At 34.8% G+C, this 14324-nt stretch overlaps 1 protein-coding gene across 1 annotated transcript; it reads right to left on the bottom strand.

The window, feature by feature from the left end:
- Positions 1-1167: 1167 nt before the first annotated feature.
- On the bottom strand, positions 1168-12583 carry il10.L (interleukin 10 L homeolog). Its single transcript, XM_018245704.2, has 5 exons — positions 12356-12583; positions 10105-10167; positions 8308-8448; positions 7080-7145; positions 1168-2537 (listed from the first exon to the last, which is right to left on the bottom strand). Exons 1-5 carry the CDS (start codon positions 12506-12508, stop codon positions 2448-2450), a joined length of 513 nt encoding a protein of 170 aa, XP_018101193.1. The 5' UTR covers positions 12509-12583; the 3' UTR covers positions 1168-2447.
- Positions 12584-14324: the final 1741 nt, after the last annotated feature.

Genomic DNA, 14324 nt, shown 5'->3' with positions numbered 1-14324 from the left:
ATTGGATGGCAGACAGATTAAAAATCCTGGTGGCTGCTCTGCAGTTCCCCCTCTTCCCCCCCATTGTCATTCTGAGAGAGACTGATAGAATGCTGCTAAGGGCAGTGACACATGGGAGACAAATCTCTACAAATATGCCTTGCCATTCACTAACCATGAAGTTTTGCCGCAGGTAAATTACATTACTTGCAGAGATTTGGCTAATCATTACCTTAAGATCTACTGATCCAGCTTTATTACTCCTACTCTGTAGTGTTGTTTTACTCTGTCTGCATTCCCACTTGTAGCAATTTTGCTCTTTCCTCTAATTCTCTCACAGTGACATCATAAACACTTTCCTTGCATTAATTATCCATTCTGAATTTTTTTACCTCTGAAAATATGATGTTTATGTATTCTAATATATGCGCTGAGGTTATTGTACAGGGCGTGTTAACTATGAAAGTGTAATATGTAATTCTTTTATATTCCAAATAAATTTGAAAAGTTGTAACAGTGAAACATTTGCTGTTACATCTGTGAATACTGCAGTATTTAAGAAAAACTGCTTGAAAATGGAAATATCGTAGTTTAATCCAGTACTTTTTGCAGGATTACGATTAATATGACTCCTAAGTAGTTATCCAAACTGAATCCCAATTTGATCTTAATGCCCTGTATAACTGTAATGGATAGTTTTCTGTTCAGATTTCAGATTCTTCTTTGAATATGCACATTCGATTTTGGATTTGGTTCAGTATTCCTTGAATCTTTTGCGGAGAATTGGGTATTTGGGTGATTCCAAATATGATGGATTTGTTGCATCTCTAATTTAAAGACTACTATTATAAAATTAGTAAAACATTAATTTACTTATAAGAGCACACAGGGCAATATTGGCTGCTTTGAGTGCTGTGTTGCGGAATATTCCCAAAATGTGGCACCAAAGCACAAAAAACTAAAAGAAAAATATAGAAAATATATCATGCTGTAGTTACCTGCAGTCTCCCGCCAAGTAGTTGTGAAAGTGCTTGCAGGCAATTTAAGCAATATATATATATATATATATATATATATATATATATATATATATATATGTATATATATATAAAAATAAATAAAAACAGTATTGTTCCAGGATCAAATGAAATGAAAGACAGATATGGGTTGAGTTGCATGGTACCCTAATATTTTATTGTTCCACTGAAGTATTAAATACAAAATATATGGATGTGTGACACGTTTGATGGCCAAACTATTCTGAACGACTTGCCAACCAACCAATTGATCAGATTATTTAATTAATGGTTTTGCGTATAATAGAATAGTAAAACAAGCACAACTACGCTGTTACCATTCATGTCCCTGTCATGAAATACCAATGACATTTGTACAGAGAAAAATAGAAAAAAATATTTTATTTAGAAAAATAATGCTTTATTTAAAAAAAAAAAACTCTTCAGGAATAATTTTCAGTGTAGAATTATTTCCAGTGCCCATTTAAAAGATACAATAGATGCAAACATTAACAATAAAATCCACAAAAAGCAAAAAGAATGTATCAATATAACTATCAAACTTTATATCAGCTTTTTACTGAGGTATTTCTTTTGTAATAAATTAAAAATACATACATAACTAGTAAACGCCACTAAGAAGTTTCAATAAAATTAAGCTGCAAAACAATCCTTACAAACAGGAGGTAAATACATTGTTTAGTGATACCTTTTAGGGTGATGGCACATGGTAAGATTTGTCACCTGAGGTAAAATCTGCACTACCGTGAGCAACAAATCTGCTGAAAATGTCATCCCCTTCGCTAACATTAGAATTGCTGCAAGTAAGTTACATTACTCTCAACAATTCAGCAATTGTGGGAAAATGCAAAGAAGGCATTCTAAGGTTAGAGAAGGGGATGGCTTTTTAACGCAGGATACAAATCTCCCCGAGTCCCATTGTCCTTATATGTAGCATTGTGCTTAAACACCCAAAACATCCCTAGTTCATTACCATTTATAATCAATTAAATATACCCTAAAAACCTAGATACTGTGCAGACCCTGTTTGCTTTAGTCTTCCAGAATCTAAGGATCCAATTGGGGAAAAATTATGATACAATTATCAGTATTAGTCGGTCTGAAGGTGAGTAGAAACTAACCACTTTGATATTTATTCACTTTTTAAAAAAAACATTCTACTTCCATGTCATAACCAATTCTTTATAGAACTGACACATGTAAATAGATGCACCATCCAATATGAATTTAACAAACTGTTTCTTCATTTTTATCTTTAAAAATATGCAGCTGCATAGAATAGAATGAAGCTTTCCTTGTGTTGTGTTACACAAAAAGCCCTAAGAAAAATAGGACAGCATTAAAACATGCCATCTTTGTAAACATTTGAAGACTTTGCTGCCCCCACAACCCCGATAAACCAGTTTATAAAGAAATTGATGGTCCACCAGTCTACTTCTTCCTGGACATGAGATATTCCTCTATGTAGTCAATCAAAATATCAAATTCTCCCATTGCCTTGTAGATGCCCTGTTCACGCATCTGATATAAGGAAATAATAAGTGTTAGTGACATTTCTATCTATTTATAAGGAACATAACCTGAAATAACAATAGAAGAGGAGGTTACTTTGTGACTATATCCCCCTTTATTCTATATTCTAATTACTTGACAAATACAAGCAAACATTTTTATATTTTCAAAATATCTCTGTATTTTAAAATTGTCATTCTTCTTTTTAAGGTGTAGCAGTTGACTATTAGTGGAATGTGCCACCATAGCCAAATTATTAGATTTAAATGTTTCCATGGAGTAATAAATAAAAATCAATAATTTATGACAAGGAAAGCTAATTAATAAGTCATTATAACTTATAATTATTATTATTAACATGTATTTATAGAGCACCAACATATTGCGCAGCACTCATAATGTTTGCATAAATAGACATTGCATATCTAGGGTGTATGGATAATGTGAGTCTGTTCTACAAAATAGTAACATGTTGAGATTTTAAATGGAAAAAAATGCACTGTTTTCATGCTGACAACAGTCTATAAGTGCACAACTTGGCAAACATTTTGGGTGAAGTCCTCTATAGGTTGTTTATATGGATTATATCCAGACTGTTGCACTGTTGCTAAAAGTATAGATTTAATGATTGCATCGTGTTGCTATCCATAAGATATATAATATACACAAAAGCCATGAATATCCTGTAAATTATATCCGTATAAATGGTGAGTTCTGATGTCATCAGTTATAAACGGTGAGTTCTGATGTTATTTCTGTCAAATGACTCACTGAAACTTGTGTATTATAATAAATAAAGTACCCCAGTTGCAAAATATGAGGATATTAGAAGTTACCTCAGAGTTTCATGACCTGTATAAAAATACTTGGCCTTCGGCCTCATGCTTTTATATGGTCATGAAACGCCTTGGTAACTTATCCTTATATTTTACAAAAGGGGGTACTTTATTCTGTTCGGGATTTGGCCAGTATTCAGCCTTTTTCAGCAGGATTCGGATTCGCCGAATCCTTCTGCTTGGTCGAACAGAATTCAAATCCTAATTTGTAAATGCAAATTATGGGCAGGGAGGGAAATTGTGTGACTTTTTGTCAGAAAACAAGGAAGTTAAAAATGCTTTCCCCTTCCCACCCCTAATTTGCATATGCAAATTTGCGTTTGGATTCAGTATTTGGCCGAATCTTTCTTGAAGGATTCAGGGGTTCGGCCAAATCCAAAATAGTGGATTAGGTGCACCCTAGTTCTGATGTCATTTCTGTCACATGACTCACTGAGTCACTGAGAAACTCCTCGGTAATTTATAATATCCTTATAATTTACAAGAGGGGGTACTTTATTCACTATATAATACACAAGAGCCATGCATATCCTGTAAATGATATCCTTATAAACAGAGCTTAGTGATGTCATTTCTGTCACATGACTCACTAAAACCTGTGTATTATAATAAATAAAGTACCCCCTGTGACAAAATATGAGGATATTAGAAGTCACCTCAGCGTTCCATGACCTGTATAAAAACACTCAGCCTTATATTTTTATACGGTCATGGAACTCCTCTGTAGCTTATAATATCCTTATATTTTACAAGTGGTGGTACTTTATTCACTATATAAACAGCAGATGTTTTTGACCACTAGGTAGCCATTTCTTTTGTATAAGTAAGCAAGCAATATGTCAAACACTACTTGTTCACAATGTGAAGGTCTGTAAATGTAATATATTTTGATACATTTTGTAAATACATTTGTTGATAAATGTTGATCATATAGTTGACTGAGAACCGTAACTCAACAGTTTTCCCTCTCTATTTAGTAGGTATTGGTCAGTATTCTACTTAGTTAGTATTCTAGTTACTAACTCAGCTCGAGTTGCAGACACAGAACACATTGTTTTTGAACCCTGGCCACAGCCTTCTTTATCACCTCACATACACTTTTGCAGGATACTGTTTTGATTCCACTGAAGGCTTGGCCAACTGGTTGAAAATGCAAACATTACAGTAGACATGACTTTCCTGTATTTTCTCATGAAGTGTAGTGAGTAATACCATGAACTATGTCAGCATAGGGATTCCCCTGTACTAACTGTATTTTGTAAATACATGCACTTACATAAAGTAGATATTACTTATGAGACAGGGGAACAGGGAATGTGCATTGATCAATCTTCTATTTTTTCTGTATGTTTGTAGTTAATTTAGACAGATCATTAGCATTTCCATTGTATTTAAATATATTTTTACTTAGCGTTATTCTGCCGGAAGTTTAGCAGTTATGCTGTAGGCCAAACTTCCAAGTGGTTGTTGCACCCCCTCACCCATCCCTTTAAAGCGATACTGACACCAGAAATTATGCCTTTTTTACATCTATCAAAAAATTTACTTTGCATGCTACTTATAATTTTGTGATAAAGTATTTGCCCAATTCTTTTACATTACCTATCTGACATCCTGTGTTCATCTATGAGGGGGCTGCCATATTTGTGCAGCAAGAATCAGTTAGTATTAGAAACTTTAACTGACAGGCTGAGATGGGACAGTCAGATTGGCAAAACATCAGGTTTAGGAACTTCAACTAACAATAACTTACAAAAGCAAACCTTTCAGCAAAAACAATCAGCATGACCTATAGGTAACTTATAATGTACATTCATATTTTAAAAAGTAGTTTTTTAGTGTCATTTTAAATGGAGGTCCCATGCCTTTAAAAATAGGTGTTGGTCTGGGCAGTCTCTCTTTCTTAAAAGCCACAAGCGGGACAGGATTAAGCCTGTGGAAACAATGTTGTGGTCTTGGCAATCTCTCTTTTCTAAAATATAATGGCGATGGAGGACTAAGGGGCACATTTACTAAGGGTCGAATATCGAGGGTTAATTAACCCTCGATATTCGACCATCGAAGTCGAAGGATTTACCGCAAATACTTCGATCAATCGATCGAAGGAAAAACAATTAATCCCTTCCTTCGAATCAAACGCTTTGAAGGATTTTAATTCATCGATCGAACGATTTTCCTTCGATCAGAAATAGCTTAGAAAACTTATGGGGAAAGTCCCCATAGGCTAACATTGTAGCTCGGTAGGTTTAAAGTGGCGAAGTATGTAGTCAAAGTTTTTTTAAAAGAGACAGTACTTCGACTATCGAATGGTCGAATAGTCGAATGATTTTTAGTTCGAATCATTCGAGTCGAAGTTGAAGTCAAAGGTAGAAGTATCCTATTCGATGGTCGAAGTCTATTTTTATTGTGTTATAGGACAGTGAAATTTAAAGACATGGCAGCTCCTGATTCAAAGTAGTTCAGGGGTTTCAGTTCCCTGAATTCAGCATTGGAGCCAGAGAGAAGTAACAATTAAGAATTTAATATTGAGACAAAGTAAAGTAAGATTTCCTGTCTATGACACTTTTGTTGCAAAGATTGTTTATAAAGGTTTTAACACATTGTATCACTGTTTTGAAGAAATATCTACTTATTTATTACCTGTTACTATATAGCACTTTTTGTAAATTCACTTTCTGTGCGATAATTCATGAATATGGAAAATGTAACTTGACATTGAAAGTTAATTGATATGGAAATAGCTCACTGTGATTTATGGGTAATGTGGAGGTGGGATGTTGTGACTCCTCCCTGTGGTGGGTATTTAAGCACGTTTTAGACACTGTTAATTAATGGCTTGACAAAGGGCCTGCGTAGCCCAAAACGTTGCCTATTGCATTTAAGTCAAGGTTTACAAATTTTCAAAAATACCGGAGTGCTGCTGCTTTATTCACTACATATATGCGTTGCCCTGGCAGGGGGTACGGCGTGCACCCGGGGCTGCAAAGAGCTTAATCCGCTTTTGAAGCACACCTTATCTACATTTATTCTATTCGATGGTCGAAGTACCCAAAAAGAAACTTAGAAATTCAAAGTTTTTTTACTTCGAATCCTTCACTCGAGCTTAGTAAATGTGCCCCTACGTGTCTCCTGATGCCTACATCAGGAGACACTTATGCTACCATGAAATGAAATGCTACCATGCAGGGAGGTGCCAGCCTTTGAATATTATGACCGGAGGTAAATGGTTAGGGACCACCATATATGTTTTACCTTAATGCGGTATGGTGGCTTACTAATGTTATGATCATAACTTTGTAACTAAAAACCCCTTTTTCTATAAATACATGCATAAAAACTAGATTACTTAAGTGGGGACCAGGGAATGTACATTGATCAATCCCCTATTTTTCTGTAAGTGTGACGATTTTAGTCTGGAGCTTTGGCTAATTTTTCATGTATCATGTAAAAAGATGACCAACTACAGTAGAACCCCATTTTACATTTTTCAGGGGGCCATAAAAAATAGTGTAAAATCCGGGAAATGTATTGTGCATAATATATAGGTGGGACCACAAAACAACAATGTAAAATGAAGGAAAACTGAAAATCAGGGGATGTAAAATTGAGGTTCTACTGTATTGTAAATTCTGCTAAATACATACATAACCCCCTGCATCTTCTCCACCAGTCAGATTTAGCTATTTTATATTTTTTCATCATACCATGAACTCACCTTATTATAAGCTTGCTTAATCTCCTTGATAGCCTTGCTTTTTCTTTCACATGGGAGGAAATTATGCTGTGAATGGAACCAGGAGAAGGCAGCAGTTAATTTAATGTAATTGGAAATGCAACATTTCATATTAGCCATAAAGAGCATAGAAATTTACTCATCCACACTGTAAAACTGTGTATGTAAATATTTTATGATTGTGTAATCCTAGTGCATGACCCTAGTAACATTGGTTTGGGGGTGCGCACAAAGAGGGAGGGCATTCTGAACTGACATCTCTAAGCTACCCCTTTTTAGTCATCCAGTTATGAGTCATCTTAATACACTGGATGACTCTCTTTGTTTCCTTTTCACCTCACAATAGCTTTTTTTTAATTTTTTTAATGTTTGTGATGATTAGAAAACAACATTCTTGATGGGGTCTTAGGGTAGGGACACACTGGGCGATTTGGGGAGATTTAGTCGCCTGGCGACTAATCGCAGCGACTTTTCTCCCCGAATGCCTCCCCTCACTCTGCGCCTGGATAAAATGAAAAATCGCCTGCGCTAATCACACGCGGCGATTTGTTTTCCGAAGTCGCCCGAAGTTTCCTCGTGAGGCAACTTCGGGGGAAGATTGGTCGTGGAAAGTCGCGGCGATTAGTCGCCAGGCGACTAAATCTCCCCAAATCGCCCAGTGTGTCCCTACCCTTAAAAGTAAACCTCATTATAAATAAACCCACATTACATGCTCTTTTAGCATGTCATGGAGGCACTGGGGAATATTATATACTCCACTTCTATTTCTAGTGCGATCTGTGATCTTATTTTCTGACATTTCAGTTGGATTGCCAGCATCGCCATGTAGCAAAAATGCACTAGAGTAAGTCATAGTTACAAAGCAATATATTCTAGAGAGGATGGCTTAAAATTGAGTTCATGCTGTTTACAGCTTAAATAACTTGGATGAAGGGAGAAAACTTTTTCCAACAGTGCCCTGGCTTTGCATGTTGCTCCCAGTTAAGAGCCAATTTTCCAAAATTAGAATGTCTTTTCTTGTTGCAAGGTTCCTGTAGACTTTAATGGTAACGCAAATCAAGAATGCTTGAAAGGTTTCCAATTAAACACAAGCAGACATGAAAAATTAGTTTGAATGAGTTACCCAATTCTTTTAGAAAATGCCACCCAAGAAAATGTGAAAAAAATTAATAAATATCTCCTTTTTATTTATGTAACCGCCCACACTTACACAGCGTCTCAGGGTGTGTTTAAGATCCAGCAACTTGTCCTTGAGAAAGCTGACATTCAGTTTGTAATGATTGGCTTGTGGTAAAACTTCTTCCAAATAGAATCGAATTGTTTCAGACACGGACTGGCATCCTATATTGCCCTGCAAGAGCAAAGAAGAAAAGATACACTCATCACATAATTTCATTAAATTCATTATTTTATCAACAGTTTGTAGAATTTTACACCGCATTTAAGAATGTTGTATATTTAAATACGAGGAACAGTAACACCAAAAAGTGAAAGTGTTTTTAAGGAATGACAATATAATGTACTTTTGCCTTCCACTTGTAAATGGGGTCAGCCATTCAAGCACAGGACACACAGTATATAACAGATATATAACAGATATGTTCTGAAGAATCCCATTGCCTTTTCTCCCTTTTCAGCTTTGAATGGTTGCCCCAATGGCTACACAGCAGCTTGTTTATATAAACTATAGTAATGTTTCTTAAGCAAACACACCAGTTGTAATAGCACAGCGCAACAGTACATTATATTTTCATAACTTTAAAAAACTTTAATTTTTTGGTCTTTTAAGTGTTCTTCTATCTTAATTTAGTATACTATCTTCCACTCTGCTAATCAGTCTTGTACAACATAGTGACATCAGCCACAAAATGTGCAGTCATTGTTCTGTTGATGAGCAGTTTTACCTACTGATATTGCCACATTTTTCTAAATATTCTATCGGTGACTATCTCCCATAGAAATGTGTCTTCTGTTACATTAGCCATATGTATGACCTATCCATAATAATACAGTAAACGTTAAACTATTTTCCCATGCTTACTTCCCGTGTAAATGCTCTGCTATAAAACATTGTTTGGGTATTTGTGATAAATCACGACGGGATCGCTGTAAATGTATAATGATTTAAGACTAGTGGCTATTTCATATAGAAGTGAAAAGTTCCTCAAAATATGTTACCCAGACATTTCATACTTTGCATTTTAGTTGACTGTTTTCATACATAGGCCCTGTTTTAGAGCAGGATCTCAGAGACTGGAAAGGATGGGGTGCTGGGAGTACCATCCATTTGTTTGCTAACCAAAGTTAGATCTCAATCTTCTGCCATATATTTTAACATGTGCATTCTGTACAATGCATTGTGCATGAGGGAACAAGGAGACTATTAACACGTGCCTTGACAAAGCACACAAGTACAGGTATAGGATATATTATGCGGAAGTTTTTCAGATAAGAGATCTTTCTGTAATTTGAATCACCATACCTTAAGTCTGCTAAAAAACATTTAAACATTGAATAAAGCCAGTGGGGTTGTTTTGCCATCAATATGAATTTATGCAGCTTAATTAGGATCAAGTACAAGGTCAGAGTAAAAGGAAATCACTTTTATAAATTTGATTTATTTGATTATAATGGATTCTATGGGAGATGGCCACCCAGCAATAAGATGCTTTCTGGATAATGAATTTCCAGAGAACAGATGCCATTACTGTACACCTTTTAAGCACCATTAAAATCTAATACAATTGACATAGATTGTAAGCTCTCTGAGCAGGGACATCTGCCTTTTGTATATTTAATACTTAGCACTTAAACTTGAAAAAAAAAAAAAAAAATAAAATATATATATATTGTATTTTTTTATTTTTTTTATTTCTTGAATCTATTGAGTCTTGTTTGTTCTGCTGATGTCTTGTTCTACTTTAACAGGCTGCATTCACCACATATATTGCTTTATAAATAAAAATATTTCTACTATTTAATACATGATCTATAAAGAGGTTCTTACCTTGAATTCCTGTAACAGATCATCTTGAAGTAAGACAGTCTCGAGGTTGTTATCCTTCATTTGCTGTAGGAAGAAACAACATAAAATATAAAACCATTTAGGTTAATTAGTTATTCTGGAATGTAATTGTGGTTAAAAATGCCCTTCAAATTTAGTTGCTGTTGTTCCTATAGACCTGTGACCAGAGTTTAGAAATCGGATCATGGACGTGATATACATGCCACTTCCCAGTGCACATGAGGTAAGTGCTTTCTCTTTAATATGAGAGATTGTGTTTATGTAACACAATGAGTCATGGTTATACTAGCTGAAAGATTCAGCACAGGAGCAGCATTGTCATACCGAGAGAGAGAGAGCACTTCCTTTGCTTCAGCTCTCTTTCTCTCGTGATGCCTATTCTTCTCCACTCAAACGTATTTCATTTTTGCAATCATTAACTTATTTTTTAATTATTTTAAAACATTTTATCAATTTCTGGAGAATATTTTTTTAATCTAAAATGGGATTGCTGAAAAATGTTAACAGTGCTTACTAAACCAAGCAAAACGCCAAGGTAAGAGCAAATCTACCATAGTATTGATCAAGTGTACTTGCTATTATCTAGTGGCAGGGTTTACCATACAAAGAATACAGAGGAAAAGTATTTGCTAACAAACCATCATGACACTATTTACAATCAAGTACTTGTGACAGAATGTCATGCTCATGCAGAAATATATAAGCTTTCAGACAACCATCATTCATAAACATAGATAATAATGAGAAATAGTTGTGAATCTGCAGTAACCAAAAGATACAAAGACTGTTGTATCTATGATTTAAACTAGGAGCAAAGCTCTTTCTGTGTGATATTTGTGATATCATATTGGGAGCTCATTGTATTTTTTTTTTGCAGAAACAAGTGGCAACAAAATATTCTTTCCATTATAAATCCTCTCATGCTGCAGACTTCACGTAGGCAATCCAGACAAGATGCTTGTGTACCTTAGGCAGCTTGCATTAAAGGGAAAGACTATGGGGCAGATTTGTCAAAGGAGGAAATAGAATTTGTTGTGGTCCATCAAAGGGAAGTTTGCCAGCTTTTAAAGGGATTTATAGGCATATTTATGAAGGTTTAGGAAGAGATAAAAGTAGGAGTTCAGCCTTTGAAAAATACATACCTAAAAAGTATATGTAATGTGCAAAGAAAGCTGGAAAATTAACCTCTGGTGATCTGTGACAAGCTCTGTTCTCAAACTTCTCACCCTTTGAAGAACTCATCCTGAAGTCTTAAGCGAGATCATTGGAGGTTCCCAGTGGTCAGTATAGACTGGCTGAAGTTACTATGCTTAATCTCTACTAGTGAGAGTGTTGCTTTAGCTGGTATTCAGTTTATATATATATATATATATATATATATATATATATATATATATATATATATATATATATATATATATATATTTCCAACACTGCCACAGTATATAAACCCATACAAATAAAGGGGCATCTCTTTTGGGCACTTCAGATATAGAATTAACTCAGCTTCCCTGTTAAACCTTTGCTTTAAGTGGGATGCCGTGAGTTGTAGTTCATCAACAGCTGTGAACGCTCAGGAAGCTTAAAACTGCTGTAAAAAGTACAAAGTTTTCCATTGAACTCATTTTTATGATTTAAACTTAAAGCAGCACCATGTAACCACTAAGAGATTAATATCTCCACTATCGCCCACTCCCTGGTTTTACTAAAGGTAGGAAAGCGGTTAGTAGCGGTTAGTAGTTTCTAGGCAGGGATTTACTTTGGGTCGCTGGTGGCAGCTGCGGCATGTAAGAATTCCTGAAGTGGCTTCAAACTTGAATTCTGCATAGTTGCCATTGTCCATGCAAAGATAAATGTGTAATTCCATGCCATATAAATGCTTATTCACTGGAAGAGCATTATGTACCTTGTAGTATAATTTATTGTACCATATCCTCATAGACAGGGTTCCAAGGTGGCCAAATTCGTAGCCAGCTATTTAGCCTTTTTCAATAGTAATCCCTTTTAAAAAGATTTTCGACTCCAGGTATCTGTTGAAAATCTGCCTTTTCATTTAGCTAACAAATGTTTAGAATTCTTCTGAATATCACTGAATGCACATGTATAGAAACATTTCTTAACATATACACATTTGCTTAGAGTCCAAGCAAATGCAGGACAGGCAGATGGACATTAAGAAATAACATTACTTTACTACAGGAGAAATAGAAATGGAAATTGCTGTAATACTTACAAAGAAATTTTTGACCTTCTGAAAGGTAGCTCTTAATTCTCTGAGTTTAGCAGGGAATATGTTAACTACCCGATGGCAATTTCCCCCTCCGCTTTGACATCTCACCACTTTGCATGTGAAAAAGAAAAAGGTCAACAACAGGCAAAATTTCATCTTTCCAAATAAAAAAAAGACTTCAATAAACTTTTGTACACAAACTTACACAGAACTACAGCATTCATTGTTCAATTTATATACTAATCCAGTTTCCCCTTAGAAAAAATACAGCTTCCTTTTAACCCCCCCCACCCTAGCCCCCACTAATAGAATTTCCTTAGCCACCCCCCCTACACAACTTATGCTCATCTTAGTTCTTGTAAATTACTTTGTGGTTTTTACTGAGTCTTTTTTGCTGGGGGTTATAGTAAATATGATCAATACTTTGCTTCTGGTTTTAAATTCACACCTAACTCACATGAGCGTCAAACATGCAAAAACTTATAGTAAATTCTCTTTTACTCTTATCAGTAATGCTGATACATAAGTGTGCATTTATTTCCAATTTTTAAACTATTTTTAATATTAATTGTTTTGCTTTACCGATGTTTTCATCATTCGTTAATGGAAGTTAATTAACAGTGATTTTTCTCTTATGCTTACAGCTCTACTGCTTATTTTTTGAAAGTGGCACAGTCTCCAGGGTTAAGAGACCCTTTAAATGAAACAACCAAGATCTTAGCTTCATAGGCTATTCAACTTGTACAAAAGTTTGTCATTACTTTATTACTTACACAATTATGTTTTGTTTTAGCTACTTCCTTGAGGAGCTGGCTAGCTCTTAAGTTTGAAAGTATATAACCTCAGACAGTCGATTAATTAAATTGTAAAATATAAAAACGTTTATGCATTGTTCATATGTTTGTATTTATCAGTGGATAACAATAAATACAATACAAATACAACAGTTGAATAACAATGCACACATATCTTCATATTACATAAATCATGTTGGGATAAGCCCTTTTGCCTCTTTATTTATGATTAGTTCTGGTGTCACAATGGAGCTCTAACATAGTTATACAATTTAATAGGGGAAAAAGAAACTCTTAAAAAATTACCAGGTTGTATTCTTCATTGTTCACAATTCATTCATGAATGTATGAGAACCAAAGGGGGAGCACCCCCTCTCTTAAAGAAGAAATAAGTTTACTGAATCAGTAAATTAAAATCAATATGGTTAAAGGGATTAAACAAGGATCTAATCTTTATTTATTTATACTGTATAATGAAATTGTATTATACATGGTGCAGGTGGTAAACAAGGATGTTGTATAAATATATTGTTTAAAACCCACACATTGACATTGTAACTAGATACTGATAGGGTCGAATTTCAAAGTAAAAAATACTTCGAAATTCGACCATCGAATTGAAATACTTTTTCATAGAATTTGGGTATTCTGCGGTCGAACGATTTTACTTTGACTTCAAAAAAACTTGGAAAAATGCTGTATAAGGTCCCCATAGGCTAACATAGCACTTAATTTGGCGAAGTATTGAAGTTGAAGTTTTTTTCAAAGAGACAGTACTTCTATTAGCGAATGGTCGAATAATCAAACTATTTTTTCTTCAAATCGAATACGAAGTAAATTCAAAGTTGTAGTATCCTATTCGATGGGCGAAGTATCCAAAAAATTACTTAGATTTTCGAATCTTTTTACTTCGAAAATTCCCTCTAATTCACTTCTGTCCCTCAATGTTGAGTGTTAAATATTTGTAAAGATTGATCAAGGTAGAGGAGTTTCCAAAAATGTTGCAGTTAACACATATTTTTTTAACTGAATACATTTTTCTACTGGTGCTGTTTTCTTGCTTTCCATCTATATTTAAGGTTAGAGGTGAACCCCTTTATGTGTGCACCAATCTTAATGATTTTGCATTCCGTGCTGCCTTGAGGACAGGGGACACAGATAAACTGTATAATTGACTC

Source organism: Xenopus laevis, chromosome 2L (assembly GCF_017654675.1).
Source record: "Xenopus laevis strain J_2021 chromosome 2L, Xenopus_laevis_v10.1, whole genome shotgun sequence".
NCBI classification, from domain to species: Eukaryota; Metazoa; Chordata; class Amphibia; order Anura; family Pipidae; genus Xenopus; species Xenopus laevis.
Note: the sequence above shows the minus strand (reverse complement) of the source record. Positions and strands in the feature narration are given on the sequence as shown.